The following is a 19570-nucleotide window of genomic DNA, read 5'->3' on the forward strand; positions in this document are numbered from 1 at the left end:
AAACATGAATTACTACATGACCTAGTGAAAAGGACTCCATAAAAACTTCAAAGCAAGGACCCAAAGAGATACATGTACACCAATGTTCAATGCAGCATTATTCACATTCTCCAAAAGGTATAAACAACCCAAGTATCCACCAACAGAGGAATGTATAAACAAAAAGTGGTATATCCATACACTGGAATATTATGCAGCCCTAAAGAGAAATAAAATTGTGACACATGCTGTAACATGCTGGAAGCTATAAAACATTATGCAACGTGCAAGTGAGCTAGAAACAAGAGGGCTATTATTATATGATCCAATTTATATGAAATATCTAGATTAGGCAAATGCATAGAGACCAAAGTTTATAATAGTTACAAGGGACTACGGGGTGGAGGAAATAGGGAGTTGATTACGGGGTAATGAGTTGCTGTTAAGGGTGATGAAAAATTTTTGAAGATGAAAAGTCTTGATGGTCATACAATACGGTGGATGCAATCAATGTCACTGAACTGTATACTTAAAACTGGTTATAATGGAAAATTTATTATATATTTTAACACCAAAAAACTTTTTGAGGCCTTTATTTGTTTATGTGCTCATTTTGAGAGACTTTGTTGGTTATGGATATGGATGGCTATAATTTTTACAGAAACTGATTGCCAGGCCTGGACTTTCCACAGTACTGTTGGATGGTTTTGAATTGCTAACCGTTTGGTTACCAGCCAACTGCAGACTGCACCAATCAGGGCCCTTAATAAAGAAGCGAAAAATTAATTTACAAAACTCTACAAATATTTGAAATACCAAGGCTTTTTCCGTATCCCTCCATTTGCTCAACATACCACCCCTGTACAACCTCAACTACTTTTGTGGTCCTATACATATGCCAAAACAAATTAAAAACCTGACAGTCATGAGAAAAAGGACATCAGAAAAAGTCAGACTTTTCGTTCATATCCAGTTAATTTAATCTCCTATATGATTCAGGACAACCCTCTTCTTCTCCAACCTCCCATTTTGATGTCAATTATAGCAATAACCTTCTAAATAGATTCAATGCCTTCAGTCATACTCAACAACAAGCAAGTAACCTGATCATATTAAAACCTTGATTGTTGTTGTTGTCCTTATGTGCCGTGGAGTCAGACCTGACTCATAGCAACCCCTCCATGGGTTTCCGAGGCAGTATCACTACGGAAGTAGATTGCCCCTTCATCCTTCCAAGGAGTGGCTGGTGGGTTTGAACCACCAGCGTTCTGGTTAGCAGTCAAGTGCCTTAGCCACAATGTTACCAGAGCTCCCACAACCTTGATTAAAACCTTTCAATAGGTTTTAATCAGGGTCTGGATGTCATATTCCTTCATCAAGCTGTGCACTTATGATGTGTACAATTCCCTGCATGTATACTACAGTAAAAAAAAATTAAGTGGTGTGACACCTCTAGAAATTTATACTAAAACCAATGTATGTGAATTAGATCTTTGTGATGCTTGGAGCTGTGTGTCAACTTGGCTGGACCCCAGTTCTGTGTGGTTGTTCCCATGATGGGATCTCATGACTGTGTTCTGAGTGGCCAATCTGTCGAAGAGGAGTTTCCCTAGGGGTGTGGCCTGCTTCCAGGATATCCAGGGACATCCTGGGAAGAGAGACATTCTTTTGGGGATTGGGACTCTGGTGTGCTGCCTACAACCTTCCGTGAGTGAGCAGTCCACCGCTCAGCCTGGAGATCTTGGATTCGTCTTTCGTTGGAGTCAATAACCAGTGTACTGCCTGCCGGCCTTGAATTTCTCGGCCCACTGTGGTTGTGGAAGCTAAGGCTGCCTCCAGCCCGACGTTTCCTCCAGGGACTTTGGACTTGCCGGCTTCTATACGTTTGTGAGCCATTTTCCTAAGATAAATTTCCCTCTCTCTCTCTCTCTCTCTCTCTCTCTCTCTCTCTCTCTCTCTATATATATATGTATATATATAAGATTTGCTGGTTTTTGTTTCTCTAGAGAACCCAGTCTACCACAATTTTGAAGCAGTTATACTAAAATATAAATAAATAAAAGTCACTTTCAATAGTTCTCCAGCCCACAGGACACACTGTACTAAGTTAGCCAAAATTCTAAGGGAAATTTTCCACTTAATTGTTCAATAAACATGTGATTACTTAATATAAAAATGCCCTCCCCAAAATATCTAGTAAAATGGACATACCAAGAGATGTTCATGTTTACCCCACAATTTCATGCACCTTTGGACCCACTGCCAAACTCTCCAGCTTGAAAAACACAGGCTTATAAGGTGCTCAGTTATCTGCTCTCTGATTTATAGACCCAGCCTTACATGCCACTGTTTCTCTACTCCCTTCTACAGTTTCAGTTACACCACAATGACTGTAACCCTTCTGCTATGTGCCAAACACTGTGCACAGGTTTTTTAAAGAAACTTCTCAGCCTATACTATAAATGTTCAATACATCTATCTGTTCTCCATGTCCTACTTAGTCTGCTAAGTGAAATGCTTTTCCTTCAAGACTTTTTCTAAAGTTTTCTCTGAGGATAACCCCCACATCTCCCCCAAGAAGCAAAGCAAATCCTCCTTTGGACTCTATTATACAACACCACTATTATACAAAATGTCCTTCGTAATGCTGTAATATTTTATAACAATGTCAGTAATTCTTACTTAACAGTAACTTCCAAACCTCGTTACCTATCAGAATCACTGAAAAGCTTTTAAAACATATTCACTAGATCTTACTAGTACAGTTTATGATGAAATAGGCTTGGGATGGAGCCCAGTCAAAAGTGTATTTTAAAATTCAAATGATTTTTCATGTGTAGCTATTTGAAAACATTCATATTAGATAATGATCTTATTAATTTCTGCATCCTCAATACTTACTATGATGCTGGAAACATTTAGTCACTCAATGCAAAAGTAATCAGATTTTTAATGTAATGAAAATTTAGTCCATGTACATGCAGTTTTGCACATAAGCTTCTACAAATCTATCCAAATCAAATGCATCTTAATTTCCCTATAAAACAACTATTTCTTGTGCCAACTGTATGCAATCTTCTACATTCTACATAGCCTTCAAGTTTAGTGTCATTTTATTTATTTTTTATAATACAAAAGTCTATGAATTATTAAAAGTTAAAATATTCTTTGCATCAAGTTTCTGGGTATCTTCCCATTCCATTGTCTTTATTTCACTCTCATAAACCTGCCTAATGACAGTGTTGTCAGTGTACTGATATTCACATTATATAGTCAATTGTTTGAGTGTATATACTAAAATTTCACTCCTATAATTAGTTTATAAAACCAGTACATCCCTTACATTCAGAATTAAAATGTCTTACCCTTCCTCCTATTTCTGCTTTTGGCCTCTTTATGATCTTTAGCCTTTATCTTTTTTTCTTCTCCAGATTCCCCATCACTCACAGTCAGTTTATGCCTCAAAAGTCTATGTCTGTATCTTGGCTTCTTAGATTCTTCAGAATCTGAATCTGATTCAGAATTGACTTGATTTTTTGCTTCTAAACAGAGAAAACAAGTAGAACATTCTTAAGTCGTTTTTTCCTTTAAAATGCGCCAAACATTTTTTGTTGTTGTTGACAATTATGATGATTTCTGGAAAAGATTAGAGCTATGCATGTACTTTGGTATCACTGGTGATACCAGGTAATCTCGTACATCAGACTTATGTACTTATATTACTGTTACAAAACATTAATTAAACGCCAATACAAATTTGTAGAATCTTTTAAAAAGTATAAAATACTTCCCTTAAAAAGTAATCTGTTTATTAACAGTAACTGATAAATTAGAGAACCTTCTACAATTAAAATACTTGGAAGTAATAATAGTAACATTTTTAACATTTTAATGAATTTTAAATGCATGTATTAGGAGATTTCTTGGTCAGATATTCTTCAAGTGGGCAAGGAATTAAATCATGACATCTGCTTTCAGAGCTCACCCTCATCTCCTGGATTTTCTTCATTTTGTCTTCCTGTTCTTTTCTTCCCTTCTTCTGGTTCATCATCTGAAGATCCGTCCTCATCAGAAGAAAGATTGGCTTTGATTTCTTCTAAAAGCATCTTCTTGGCAATTCTTGAGAGTAAAAAGACAATAAAAAACTATATATTTGGTGGTGAAGTATACTAAATTAAAACAAAAACAAAGAATTCTCTATATCAAAGTAGAAATAAATGTGCCAATATTTTATATTGTCAATAAGACTACTAAAACTATGTTTCAACCTCAGCTACCAATAAACACTTTTGCTTCTCTTCCAATTATACACAATTCTACAGTATACTGAAAAATCCCTGGAATAAAGTCTATGGATGATTTTGGCCAACTGCAATTTGATGATGGATAATCTTCCAATTCTAGACTTGCTGGGCTGCCTTAATCCAATAACTACAACATCAGACAGGCCCATAACAGTAAATCAAACTTATTTAGACAAATGCCACTCTAAGATAAAATTTCACATGAGAGAATTTATTTAACAGCAAAACATACTTTTAGAAAATCAATGTGTAATAAACTACTATACTATGAACCAATGCCTGAAACTGTAGAAGAAGTTTTTGATCTATAAATTTCAATTTATTTAATATATTCAGTAAACCAGGTAAAAGTATATGTAAATAGTAAGTACTGAAAGAACCAGAAATCATTATATTATTATAATTAATAATAATAATAATGTTAAAACAGTGAAGGGACAGGAATGCTATTATTACACATAAAACTAAAAAAAATCAAATTACCATAATTGAGTTTTCACTTTCCTAAATATAGATAGTACAGTAGCCTCACTCACAACAAAATTTCTCAAGATGCTACTCAAAGGCCAATTTGCTAGTGGAGAAAGCAATTGATAAAAGCATGAGAGCATAGTTCTTTTAATAATACCATCATACATTAAAATAAAGTACAGTCGATTCCCATTATTCATAGACCCCATACTTGCAAATTCGCCCACTTTCTAAAACTTAATTCTAACACTAAAAATCAACACTTGCAGCACTTTCATGGTCACTGACAGAGAGGCAAAAATTTCTGAGTTCCCCAATACACACATTCCTAGGAGTAGTCCCATGCCATAAACAAATGTCGTTTCGTGGTCTATTTACTGTCAAATTTTTTACATTTTTATGCTTTTTATTCATGATTTCACTGCTTAAAATGACCTTCAATCATAGTACTAAAGTGCTGTCCAGTGCTCCTAAACACAAATAGGCAGTGAGGTACCTTATGGAGAAAATACATACGTTAGATAAACTCATTCAGGCAATAGTAATAGTGCTGCTGGCCATGAGTTAAATGTCAATGAATCAACAATATATATTAAATAAGGTACCTTTAAATAAAAATAAGATTATGTATTGATCAGTTTATGAAAATCTGAACAGAGGCTCACAGGAATCTAACTCAGTATTTCTCCCAGAAGCAATGGTTCAGATTTGATAATTCAGTGCTCATGGCGACTTAATAGACCAGAAGAACTACCAATGATGAGAATCGACTGTATATACTTAGAATATTTCCAAGTTTGCACTAAAGGTAGAGATTTGAAAATACAAGATAAAAGCATTCATGTGGCTTTTGCTCAAGACAAGGTGTTCTGATAAGTCTGCATGTTTTCTTTATGTAAGTTCAGAAATCACAGTAAGAAAAACAACACCTTATAAAAAGGTTGAAAAAGGAAGGTGACATGTGGCTGATGGTTTGCCATTAAATAACTGCTATGGGATAAATATCTGCAGTAAATTTAAATTGATTCTGTAGTTCAGTCAAAAACATGAAGCTGGAATTATGGAAAACTTTGTTATTTCTGGATTGGATACCCCTATTTATATTTGTTATCATACACTCACATTTCAATCAAGAATTAATTCATTAGTAGTTGTTATTGATTTTAACTCATAGTGACCCCTTGTGACAGAGGAGAACTGCCTCATAGGGTTTTCAAGGCTAAAATCTTTATGGCAACAGCTCACCACATCTTCCTCTCATGGAGCCACTTGGTGGGTTGGAACCACCAACACTTTTGGTAGCAGCTGAGCACTTAACTGTTACACCACAAGGGAGACTGTATTCATCTTCAATTTTTGACAAGTAGATTGATCAAAAATACCACCTCATTGCTACTTATATTCAAACATGTATAACAAAGGCAAGTAAAAAGACTGAAGCAGAAGGTGATCACTTTCAAAAACATTTATTACATATCTGCCTTTTTGAGCTTTCTCCCTAAAACAGATAGATTAGAAATATTTAAAAACAGAGTCATCAATTGCTAAAGGAAGCCCTCAGATCATCGGATGAATTTGTTTTTTCTTTAAAGGTTGCTGCTCTGGTTTGTATTTCTAGGAAGTGGAGATTAGATCACGCCAATGTAAGTCTCACTGGAGTTGAGCTTTGCTCTTGACTTTTAGATCAGTAGCTTGCCAACTTGCATTGCACATAGTAATTTAAAAAGAGGTGTGGTGACTAATGTAGAGTTGCCAACTTTTCACTGTGCCAAGGAAAAAGAATTAAATCCAATTACCATACCCTCATTCTTTTATAAAATAAAAAATGTTTTCAAAACCTCTCTACCAAAATGAGGGAACAATTGCAGAAAAAAAAAGGATAATCCTTTAAAGTAAATAAAAGTATTTTTCTGGAAAAATTATTTTTAATACACACTACATTATCATTTTCCATGGACCAGGAAAAGTTTTCTTGAATACATCTGGGGGAAAACACTGTTTTGGAATGAATGTATGTTGAAAATATGTGAAGCAATGGATACTAGATTAGAAATAGAAAAATATAATTTACTTGAAGTTACAAAATGTTCTATCACCATCTGAGTGAAACAACAGATAATCAATAAAAACATAATTCCCAGTCTAGTTACTGTCAAGTTTACTTCAATAACCTGATCTCAATCTCTACTTTCAAATTAAAAAAAAATCTTATAATTACTTATTAACTACAAAGATTTGGTTAATTTTAAGAAACCATGTAATGTTAATTCTTTCAAATCTGGAATCCTAGAAATAAGCCGACCAAGCAGAAAGTCTAAATATGTAAACCTACCTACTTCATATCCAAGTGATATACTATCAGTAAGAAACTAAAACAGATAATGAAATAAGATGTAATTTTATATCAACTAATAGATAATATAATAAGTCACAGAAAACAAAATCAGATCACGTAATAAAAAAGTACACCTTATCAACAAATTTCAGTAGATCATAATATTTGAAACAATCAGAGTCATTTTAGAAGTAGAAAAATTACAAACTTCAGAGAAGGGTCCTTTTTTTGTACATCATAAGTTACATACAGAGAAAGAGAGACCCCCTAAGCTTTATCTAGATAAGATGTTTTAGATTTTCCCTATAACAGCTTAAGACCAAAGTAAAACAATTTGTAAAAATGTAAAAGTCCTAAAAAAAGTAAACAAAATTCAATCATTTTGCACAAATTATGACTGATGGTGCAAGTCCAATATGTCAAAGACCCAATGCTTGGTAAATCTACCCCATAATATAATCAACATCTCAAAGTTATAATTTAACTTGAAGGACCTAAGGGCCAGGCTGACCTTCAACCAGAATGTTGCTGTTGTTATTTGTCGTCGAGTCGGACCCAACTCATAGCGACCCCTCCTTGGGTTTCCGAGGCAGTATCACTACGGAAGTACATTGCCCCATCTTCCTTCCGAGGAGTGGCTGGTGGGTTTGAACCGCCAGCCTTCTGGTTAGCAGTCAAGTGCCTTAGGCACTAAGCTACCAGAGCTCCCTCAACCAGAATAGTCAGCAAAAATTTTGAGGTAAGATGTGTCCCATCTATAAAGCCTGCTGTGAGATGCTTTAAGGGAAACTCCACTACCTTTACTCTGGAGTCACGGGCCACAGAGACTTCAAGGACATCACCACTTGAGAACCAGCTGAGGCTGGCAAATCATCATTTTTGGAGGCCTCGGCTGGACCCATGATGGTATGCATGTGATGGATGTATAGTCATGATCCCTAGTTGATTCTGTTTGCTCTGAAGTTTCCTTTCTTGAGGCTTTCCAGGACGTTTCTGGGAAAATCATCCAGGTAACAAGGCACTGTCCCTGTAATCTCAATGCTGAATGTTACATCTTGGGGCAGGTGTAGCATCCAAAGGAGTCATGATTCTATCAGAAGCATTAAAGGCACAGATTGTGACACTCAGGGCAGAAAACCTGGGCAGAGCTGGAAGTAATGGGGCCACGCCTCCATTTTCCTGAAAGGGAGGGAAGGGAGAAGGGGAGAAAGCAAAACAATATGGGAGGGAGGGTATAAACCCACAAACAAACAACTGGAACTGGTACATGAGAGAATAAAATAATAGGATCCCAAAACCCATACAAGCTAAGTCTTCTAAATCATATAACAAACACCACCAACATAATATACCTTATTATAAGTTCATCTAAAAGAAGGTATAATAATATACCTTATTATAACTTTATAACTAAAAGAAAAAAAATAGTAAGGAATGAGCTCAACAATGCAAAGACCAACAAGCAATCAAGAAAAAAAAAATTAAAAGCCAAGGAAGCCTATCCAGAAAGGAAATGAGTAATGCCTCTTGTTTAAGTACTAAAACAGGAAAGGAAAGTAAACTGCCTCTTGCCAGTGGGTAAATCAATAAGACAAAATGGTGAGTTTCTAACAAAGGAGCAATGAAGAGAAAGATCTCTTGCTTTAGAAATAGCCATAACAAAAGCAACACAAAATGTTAGAGCTAAAAGAAGAGACCTGAGATTCCAACCCTGTCATTTTATAGAAGAGGAAACAAGCTCAGAGAGGGAAAGTGACTTGGCCAAAGAAACAAAGTTAGTGGCAAAGCCAAGAGTAAAACCTAAGATCCTGAATCTCAATCCACTACTAATTTTATTATACTGGCACTCCTGCTCGTTGACTGCTTCTGTGCTAACGAGTAGCTGGGCAAACATTAAAGTTATATTTTTAAAGAAAGATATGTCTATTTTACTTATTTCAAAATATATTCAAAAATAAAAGAATTCAAGCTTTGATTTTAAAGATTAATAAAAAGATTTCTAAACATCTTTAGTTCAGTATGATCTATCTCTAAAATTTACTGACAAGTCATCTCAGGTAGATCCTACAATCTACTGACCTTTTAAGTGGTTCTGAAAACAGATTTGAAGCAAAATACAAAATAAACCTTACATTTTTAGAGGACCAAATACTGTGCATCCATACACACAGGTGACAATTTTTAAAAGTATTGTTTATATGTGTGTGTGTGTGTGTGTGTGTGTGTGTATATATAATAGTGCAAATGAATGCTTAATTAAAACAAAATCTTGAGTAAGATTATGTTTAAATGCATTCTCTTTAGAGATACAAAACAACTGTCTCGATATGTGTAGTACTAAAACATCATACTGCATTTTAAAAGTTGACATGTGAAACAATTCCAAGGACTATAGTCAAGAAATGTTAAATATTTTCTGTGTGAATCGGGTGGTACAGACTTCTACTTTAAAAAAAAAAAAAACGAACTCACTGCCATTGAATCAATTCCAGCTCATAGTGACCCCCCTTTGGGTTTCTGAGGCAGTATATCTTTATGGAAGTAGATTGGCCAATCTTGCTTCTGCAGAGTGGCTGGTGGGCTTGACCCACGAATCTTTTGGTTAGCAGTCAAATGCTTAGGTGGTTAGGTACTATGCCACCAGAGCTCCTTCTACTAGAGCATGGTAAATCATATGGAATCATATACAAACAAAAAGAACTATCAAATTTATGGTCTACTATATTATTCCATAGCCTGTAGAAAGGGTAAAATTGTTCTTTTTTATTAGAGCTACATCTGGTCACTTTACTGCTAAGGATAAAACTTCTATTACTTATTACACAGACTAGGATATTTATTTACTATCACTTCAGGTCAACAAATAGTATTAAGCGTCCACTATGCCCCGGGTTAAAACTTACAAAACTAACAAGCACCTACTGTTAAATGAGTTAAGTTTAAAACCTGTAATAGTTGCTATACATTACAAATCAATGTGTTTCTCACTTACCAAAAAGCAGTTTGGATTAGAAGCTATATCCAAATCTCTAGTGCACCAAAATTAAACTGTCAGTTTAAAGGTCACTGAATTTCTATTTACTCTCACAATGGAAAACCTACATTTCATTATTCCAAGTGTTTATTACTACTATAAAAGTGATGTGAGATTTTGTTTTAGTAACAGTCATGTATGCATGTACTTAAAAGGATAACAATAAAAAAATCATAGAATAATTACAAAATTCTTAATTTTCAAACTGTATTTTCAACTCTTAGGATTAAAATTATTATTTTGATAGTAAACTTTTAGAAATGAGACCAAAATATAATGATTTGTACCAAAAAGTGGTGAAATTCAAGAATTATTTATGAGATCACTAAATAATCAAAAAGCTAAACATTGGTTTGAAACTATTTTTAGTCGTGTGTTCCACAGTGTTTGTAGTTAATGAAAAGCAGCACTGTTTCTTTTAGGTGAGGATACCAAGAAAATTATTGTCAAGTGGATTTTTAACCAATCTTAAGAGCAAAAACACAAAACCTATATGAACTTTAAAACCTAGTTATTGACAATTTATTATGTTAGTCATATTTAAATAAGCCCAAATTACAAAATGTGTATTCCCTAATATTACACAAAATCCCATGTTAGATTTAGAGTATTTTAACAAAAAAAAATTTAAACATTGATACAATTTTAATCCATTAGATCATGTAAAAGCCTGTTAAACAATTTTTATATTCTAAAGTGAAAATAGTATTCACTCAAATCTCTATTTTATTTTGAAATTTCAAAGTTAAAAATATTTTCTAACAGATATTAAGTCAAAAAATTACTCATTTTTGCTAGCACTAAATCTATACTGTTTGTTTGTTTCCTTTTTATTTTGCGAAAGACCTATTTATCATTTTCTGGAAATCCCAATACCACCAAGGAACAGAGACCAGGAAAGGAAGTCTGGAAATAATAATGCTTAAATCTTAATCAGTGAGGGAGAAAGGATACTACTACTAACCACATTTCTGTCCTTGCTGGGAATTCTTGCACAAATAATAATAATAATAGGGATGACAGTAACTGCAACATGTTTAAACATCTACAAATAGATCCTAACTACTTGTTATACATGTGAATTATACAAATGACATATAATACTTACCTGAACTGAACAAAGTACATTGAAAAAAACTTAGTTTAAAAATTGCTAGACATTTAAAACTTTTACTCAAACAGAAAGTAAAATATTTAATTTAAAATGCTACATTTGTTTTTTCCCAGTACAGCCAAAGAGAACCAAAGTAATTTTGCCAAATAGGACCATCATGAAAATTTCTTTTAATGGGAGGAAAAAAATCCAACAAAAGTCAAAGAAGAAAAATTATCCCAGATTTAGCAAATTTATTTAAAGAACAGACATAAACATGTGTAAAAGATGGACATTTAGAAATATATTTAAATTGAAAGCCAAAGGAAAGTCTTATGTTTAAGGGACTTGAGATGTTCTCATGATATTGATCTTTGCTGTAAGCATATAAACAATCATTAAATATCTTCATTAGCATAAATAATCCAGGAATCATTATTCTATTCCTACAATATGCTGGAGTAAGCCTTCACCACACTACCCACAAACTTGTAAAAAAAAAAAAAAAGTAGGAGGTATTCATTTGCATATTTTCTATATTAAAAGGCAGAACTTTACCCACTGATAGAACAAAAATGAGAAATTTATAAGCCTATGCTCTGTCCCACTATAATTAAGTAGAACTTCTATTAACAAGAACAAAATTCTGTATGCGTCTCAAATTTTAAGCAAATTTCTTACCTATCGAAAACAATTATTGAGCCCAACCCATAGAGAAAATATGAGAAAAACATGTATTATGAGAAAGCATTGATGATGTGCAGGTGAAAGTGCTCAGCTGCTAACCAAAAGGTTGATAGTTTGAACCCAGTTAGACCAAATTAAGCATTCTTCAACTATAAAATAAACACATGTACATGTGTGGCATAAGAGAGTATACGTATCAAAGAAAGCCAGAAGTTGAAGGAAAAAAAAAAAAAAAAGCCTTATTTAGAGAAATTCAGCAACTTGTTTTTTGCTCTTAAAAGCAATTTTAAGTATTTTTCACCTCCTGCAACAATAGAAATAATGAATATTATGAAAATAATTCTTTTTGTGGGGAAAATGGACTCTTCAGTGATAATTTACGACATAATCTCTAAAGATAAACTCAGTTTAATGATCTTCAAAACTAAAACTACTAAATTTGAACACACTACATCAGGTCACTAAGGCCAATTAATAGGACAGGTATTAAAATACATGACATAATCAGAAAATGTTTGGTCAAAATATCCCTAAATATGCTGAAAACATTAAGAAATGATAATTTTCATTATCAACCTAATTGGAGAATTGCAACCATGATGAAAAGTTATTTGAATAGATTTATTTTCAACAAAAGAACCCATTTAAAACTAAGTAACAGATATACAAAGTCACATGAAATATTAACCTAAAGGCAAATTCAAATAACTGACTTAAAACTTACATGTATAATTTAAATAAGCCCACAAGCTATTCAGTATTTTTGTTCTACCTTTCCATGAGTATATAAAGTCTAAGCTATAAAATTTAATTCTGAATTTCACAAATTCAAATATAAGGTTATTTTATCTCTTACTGTTTTTTTTTCTAAAAAGTCCAACCAGGAAAATGATACAAATTAGATTGTTGATCAAACTATAATAGTTGATCCTTGTTCATTAAACAACGGAAGTAAATAGAAATTAAGTTCAAGGTTAGACCTCACAATAGCATACATTTACTTTCAAATATGAATGATGCTACATAAAGTTTGGTGAAATAACAGGAATTTATTTATTCATACCTATTGAAATAGTCAAGACATTAAATTTTAAAAATTACTTTAAAAGCTCTCATAGCTTCAAAATAGAAAAAGTAAAAAATGATGTGTTTAAAAACTTTCACACAAATCTATGCATGTGTGTGCATATGTGTGTGTATATATATGTGTATGTGTGTACACACACACACACACATACATGTGTATGTATGTATGTTTAGAAGGCTGGTGGTTCAAACTCACCAGCCACTCCTCAGAAGGAAGATTAGGCAATCTACTTCCATAGAGATACTACCTTGGAAACACAAGGAGGGATCGCTATGAGTTGGGACTGACTCGATGGCAGGGAGTACATAAGTTTAAGGAATTCTACGGGTGCAGTGTTTAAGGCATTAGGCTGCTAACAAAAATGCTGGTGGTTTGAACCCACCAGTAGCTCCATGGGAGAAAGATGAGGCAGTCTGATGCCATAAAGATTTACTGCCTTGGAAACCCAATGAGACAGTTCTACTCTGTCCTATAGGGTCGCTGTAAGTTGGAACCAACTCCATACCAGTGGGTGTGGCTACAAACTAGCCTACATTATCTTTATTCTACTAAATTCTTCTTGGAATGCTCATGAAAATATCCATTATACAGGCAGTACCCACGTTATAAACAAGAGCAGTTCCTAACTGTGTCTTTAAGAATTTAAAGGTAAGTCAGAATAAGTGCACAGGGTTCTGATTTACCCTTATTTTAGTACAGGACCAGAAGCTCCACTCCAGTAACACAATGCCTAAGGCATCTGAATGCTAACCAGAAGGCTGGCAGTTCAAACTGAACACCCAATCCATGGAAGGAAGATAGGGCAATCTACTTACGTAAAAATTTACCACCTCGGAAACACAATGTGGATTGCTGACTTGAAATCTACTCGATAGCAGTGGGTTTGGTTTAGTATAGCAAAAGGCTTAAAGACTTTTAAATGATATAAAAGCAAGTAAAGATGATTGTGATGAAAAATTTGTTGTGAGTAGGGGTTGTTTCAGTCCTTTCAAAGTGAGGGAAAATATGCATAACATGACAAGGCAAATAGGAGTGGTCCCTAAATCGGACATTCTTAATCCAAGGATTGCCTGTAATTAAGATTAAATGCTTGAACAAGAAAAAAGTTTTATAGAAATTTATTGCATCAAAATAGTTAAGTATTTTCATCAATACACTATTTACCTCTTCATAAACATCAACACTCAAAATATATTACAATACTGCTAAAAAAAGAAGGGGGGACAGCATGTGAAAATTATACACAATTGTGTACAAACTTATACATAATTACAATACACTGTCTACTATAACACATCTCACTCAAAAATGTCAAACTTTTAAAAAATAATTCCAAGATTTAATCATGACCTGTAAACTTTTAAAAGTTATTTGGGGCACATTCAAATATTGCTGAAATATACTATCCATACAAAACAGTACAAGAAGGTATTTATATCCCCATGATGATTAGATGACTCATAGGTATTAGATACTTCTTTGGTAGAGTGGTTATTAAACAAATTATTAATTGTATATAATATAAAAGAACATCAAACTACAAAGAAAAGTATCAAAGAATAAGCATAAAGAAAGTTATGCTCAAGATAAAATTCATTTCTTGCTAAAAATAGTCATTAGAGTTGTATTTTTTAATTATAGATACAAGATGGAAATGAAGATATTTTCCAGTAAATTATTTGCCAGTTACAGAGTGATATGATAAGGTAACTTAAATGATGAAAATCATATTTGTATTTTGACCAGCTCTATCACAAATTAAAAAATTATACCTTAACACCACTTCCATTTGATACCTAAATATGAAATTAAGGTTCATTACTCATAGTTAAATTAGGACGTAGAATATTTTAAGGATTATTAACCTTTTAATAATATTAAAGGCCTCAGATTTTATAGAAAAAAAAAACAGTAGCATAAATAATAAAGAGCTATTAAAGCATTTCAAAAAAGAAACTGTTAAATGCTTTCTTAATCTGATTGTGATTATATACGATGAAATCAATGATGAATAAATTGTATGCTTTTCTTATTGCTTGCTGGACCTTACCGCTATCCCATATATTTATGGAATAATTTTTTAATAAAAAGTAACTAAGCATCTGGGGGGCTTTGTGTTCATAATTAAGCTCTATTCAAAATTGCAAAATAAAACTGTTCATTCACCTTTATAAAAATGTTCTCCTTTAATTAGCAAAATGCTCATCTTTGAAAAAGAAAAACTTTTCATCAGTAGCAAAATGTAAAGCAGAGATAAAGACCGCACAAAATTTACTAACTCAAAAGTTAATTTCTTACAAATTTAAGACCAAAAATTACACGGATATTTTCATGTTTTACTGACATTAGTGTTTACTATTAGGAAAAATGGATGGTTAATCTTAATAAATGTACTAAAATCATATAAACTCTATCATAGACTTTTGGTACTGGAATTAACCAGAGATTAAGTCCTCCAGTCCTTTCATTTTAGAGATTAAAAAAAAATTCTTATAAAGAGTAGGTAAATCACTTACTCAAGATCAGACAAACAGTTGTTAGAATAGTTAGCACTACATTTCCTACTCCTATTATTCTAAAGTTCTATACACTATACCGTATGTTATTCTTGTTAACAATCATAGGTGTGGTGTAGAAAGGAGTTAAAAAGATATGCAGAAACATTAAGGATTTATTCTTTGATATCTTTGTATTCTTTATTCTTTACTGCTGTGAAATGGGTATGTCTTTGTAGTATTGCCTTCTCTCAACCTTCTCTTAGTTAAGTAATCTGTACTGGCTACACTGTTTAAATTTTAAATTACTGTTTAAATCTTATTAAAGTTAATGCTATAATATTATCAACTTATGTTTAATTGAAAATGGTTGAAATATAAATCAGCCTGGACATCTCATGACCTGATAGTTATTTTGAAAGTGATTTCTTAATCTTAAGTATCTGGGCAATCCCTTTTTCCTATACTTAACAGATTTTAATAAAAAGGATCACCATATTGGATGGCAATAAGAAACATAATCAGATATAGAAGAGAGAGAGATGCTGTTTTCACCAATTTATTGAGAGATGAATCATTTTTAAGAAAATAATCTGTCAAAATGAAAATAATCTCAAATTGTCATAGTTTACATGGAAATTTAAAATTAACAGTATTGAATTTATAACACACCCTATGCTAGGTGTGCCAATATTTATGAATATTTAGTTTCTCTTAAGGTTTCTGAGTTTTAGCTCATGTTCTGACCTTTTTTCAAACTTGCAGGAAGACTGTGAGTGAGTCTTTCTAAGGCAGGCACTCCTGGTTTTTACAACCTGCTTGTTGTTCCGTAGAGGGTGTTTGCGCCCACGCCTAGGGTGTGTTATAATCTTTTTAAAGTCCTTACAGATGGAATCATACCTATTCTCAGGATCATTGTCGTCGTCGTCATCATCCACTGTGAGGGGCACTGATTTAGATAAAGCTTCATCTCCTTAAGGGAAAAAAAATGTACTTAATGTTAGTTTTAAATTATCCATATAAGAAAAATCATGTAAAATAAAACTGAAAGCCAAAAACATTCATATAAACTAGCAGGTTCTAAACTCTACTATGCAATCAAAACCATGAGAAAAATAATTAACATGGAAAGCCGGGTGGGGGATTTATGAAGTGCCAGCAATGAAATAGTACATAATTGGATCATACATATTTCAGGATTCCTTCCCAGAGCATGAGCTTTTAAAGTCCATCTTCCTCAATAACAATTCTATATCAATCTCTGTCCCATTAGCTAAGTTTCTTGTTGAAAGAATATTCATACTGGTCTATTTTAGGTTTAAAGTTGAAAGACATCAAATTTTTCCTGTTATCATAGAGCAACATAGCAAAGCAGTTATGAATATTCTGGTTAAAAAAAATATCCACTGCTGTTAAGTCACATCCAACTCATAGCAACCCCTCCTTGGGTTTCCAAGGCAGAATCACTACAGAAATAGAATGCCCAACCTTCCTTCTGGTTAGCAGTCAAATACATTAGGCACTACACCATTAGATCTCCTGAATATTCTGGTAGTGCCAAGTAATTCAAAATACTGTTGGATTTTCTTGGTATTCATGACTAGAATATTCAGAATCCCTGGGTGGTATAAACAGTATACACACTCAGCTGCTCACCAAAATGCAGGTGGTTCAATTCCTCCAAGAGGTACCACTGGAGAAATGTCTAGCAATCTACTTACGAAAAAATCAACCAATGAAAACCCTATGGAGCAAAATTCTACTCTGATACACATGGGGTCAAAATGAGTTAGAACCAACACCATTTTAACAAGAATTATGCAAAGATACATTCCAGTAAAACTTATTTTCTCATAAAAAGCTACATTTTGAACTTTTGATCAAAACTCTAAACAGATTAAGATTTGTGTATTTCATTCTATGGAAATTTTACCTCAAAAGAAAAATAAACTTAAATAACGAACTCTGATACTACAAAGTATTTAGAAAGAGAAGTATATTGGTGGTTACCATTTACTTTAAAATGCATCAAAAATATCAGGTAAATCTCATGGGGACTAAACTGAGTGAAAAAAACCCAGTCTCAAAAAATTATATACAATATGATTCCATTCTCAAACTAATAAAATTATATTGATGAAGAATAGATTAGCAGTTGCCAAGGGATACAATTGGGAGTGAGGAAGGGATGACTATCAAGAAGGAGAACAAGGAGCTTGGTATCTTGATTGTGGAGGTGGTTACACAAAACTATGCAAGTGATACAACTACAAAGAACTACTTACACACACAAACACACACAACTGCACACAAAACTGGGAAAATCTGGAAAAAAATTCAGTTTCATGATTTTAACACTGTATTATACCTATGTTGTCATCGGGGGAAACAGAATGAAGAGAATAAAGGAAATCCATATACATATGTTTTGCAACTTCCTATGAATCTATAATTATTTCAAAATGAAAAACTTAAAAGCCAAAAACATATACCTTGACGGATAAACAGAACGATATACAGACAGATGATAAAGCAATGTTAATGGTAGACGTTTTTCTGTATAATTATTTTTTCATAATAAAATGTTGCAGTGAAATCTACAGAGAAAAGATAACAAAATGGGCAGACAAGCTACACAGTACCTCTTCAACAAAGAAACAAGAAATCAATTGACAAACATACAGAAAATAATCCTGGAACCTGAGCTTTAAAACGAAGGATAAAGAAGTGAATTAAGCATCAACTAGTAGAAAACTGAATGAAAACAGAGAGTAAGGAGACAAACAGAGCTGCAGATTGTCAATTGTCCTGATGGAACAGACAGTGTGAATATTTTCAACTGGTGTTAGGACCTGAAAATTAAGTGAAACATTGGCCCAGCTCACAAAGGATGGCATGGACTACTGCAAAGGTAAATGACTACTGAAAAGGCACACAGCAAAGAAGGAGACAAACAAAGCTGAGGACTTTGGGCTGTCCGGAAGGCGAAGCCATTTTGAATGTTTAGAAGTGGTGGCCATTTTAGATATGGAAAGTGACAGGATTCTCTTTCAGATGCCAGTGACCAAAAAAATACACTCTGCTTGCAAAGGACAGGACAGACATATGGGAGGCTGATAACAGGAAAGGAGGCAGTTGGTGAGTTGTTGCCAACTAGCCAACAGAGGAACACAGTACCCTGCTTACACAGATAACATCGGAAAAAAAAAAATCCTGGGGAAATCACTCCAACATACACTCACCAATTAAATATAAACCCAAAAATGTCACAATGTCTCAGAGATAAAAGACTATCACAGTCCACATAAATAAGCAAAATAAAGCAGTATAAACAAGGGACCAGGATACAGACCCAGAACATGTATCTGAGGAAGAAGCAATATTGGAATTCCCTGATAAGGAATCCAAAAGAATTATATTTGGGTACCATAAATGGATTGAGAGACAGATCAAGGAAAACACTGGCAAAATTAAGGAAAACAGAGAAAACTGTACAACAATTTCAGAAGACAATACAAGAAAAAAAATGACAAAGTAAATGAAAAATTAGAAAGGATACCAAATCTAGACATAGAAATCTACAAGATTAATACTAAACTCTCAAAAATAGGTAACACATTTGTGGTGGTTAACTTTCTGTGTCAACATGGCTAGACTGGTTGAGTGGCTGGGCAGCTGAATGTACTTATTTCCCATGGTGAGACTGGTAAGAATCTCCATGGTGGAATCTATTGGAGCAGCTGAGTGAATGCTTTGCGCATGTGGTCTGATTCCATTATATAAGCAGCAGCTTTTGGAATGATCTCTACCTTGTGGTATGTTTGAACCCTGTATGTAGACGAGTTGTTGTTCAGAAGCCTGCCATGCTCTCCAGACTTTAGGACTTTCAATGGACTTGAATTAATGGCCTGCCATGTGGTATGGTAACATCGGAACTGTACCTTATTACTTATCAACCTTGGGCTTGTCAGTCAGAATTCCCTGGTATATAGTAGAGCTGACAAGGGGCAAGGTTATAGTCACTGCTTGGTCACAGCCAGCTACCCAGAGGGACCGAGTAGTTGAACCTGTGGCATGGGACCATA

At 33.7% G+C, this 19570-nt stretch overlaps 1 protein-coding gene across 1 annotated transcript in view; it reads right to left on the bottom strand.

The window, feature by feature from the left end:
* ATRX (ATRX chromatin remodeler) overlaps positions 1-19570 on the bottom strand; it is a 474500-nt gene that overhangs the window by 397691 nt on the left and 57239 nt on the right. Inside the window, exons 10-12 of the mRNA XM_007957255.2 lie at positions 16386-16458; positions 3965-4098; positions 3345-3521 (exon numbers count right to left, since the gene is read on the bottom strand). Coding sequence (XP_007955446.1) covers positions 3345-3521; positions 3965-4098; positions 16386-16458 — 384 coding nt within the window. The remainder of the gene's footprint in view (positions 1-3344; positions 3522-3964; positions 4099-16385; positions 16459-19570) is intronic.

The sequence above is a fragment of the Orycteropus afer genome, unplaced genomic scaffold (genome assembly GCF_000298275.1).
Source record: "Orycteropus afer afer isolate SDZICR_OR568_19922 unplaced genomic scaffold, OryAfe1.0 scaffold00723, whole genome shotgun sequence".
NCBI lineage: Eukaryota > Metazoa > Chordata > Mammalia > Tubulidentata > Orycteropodidae > Orycteropus > Orycteropus afer.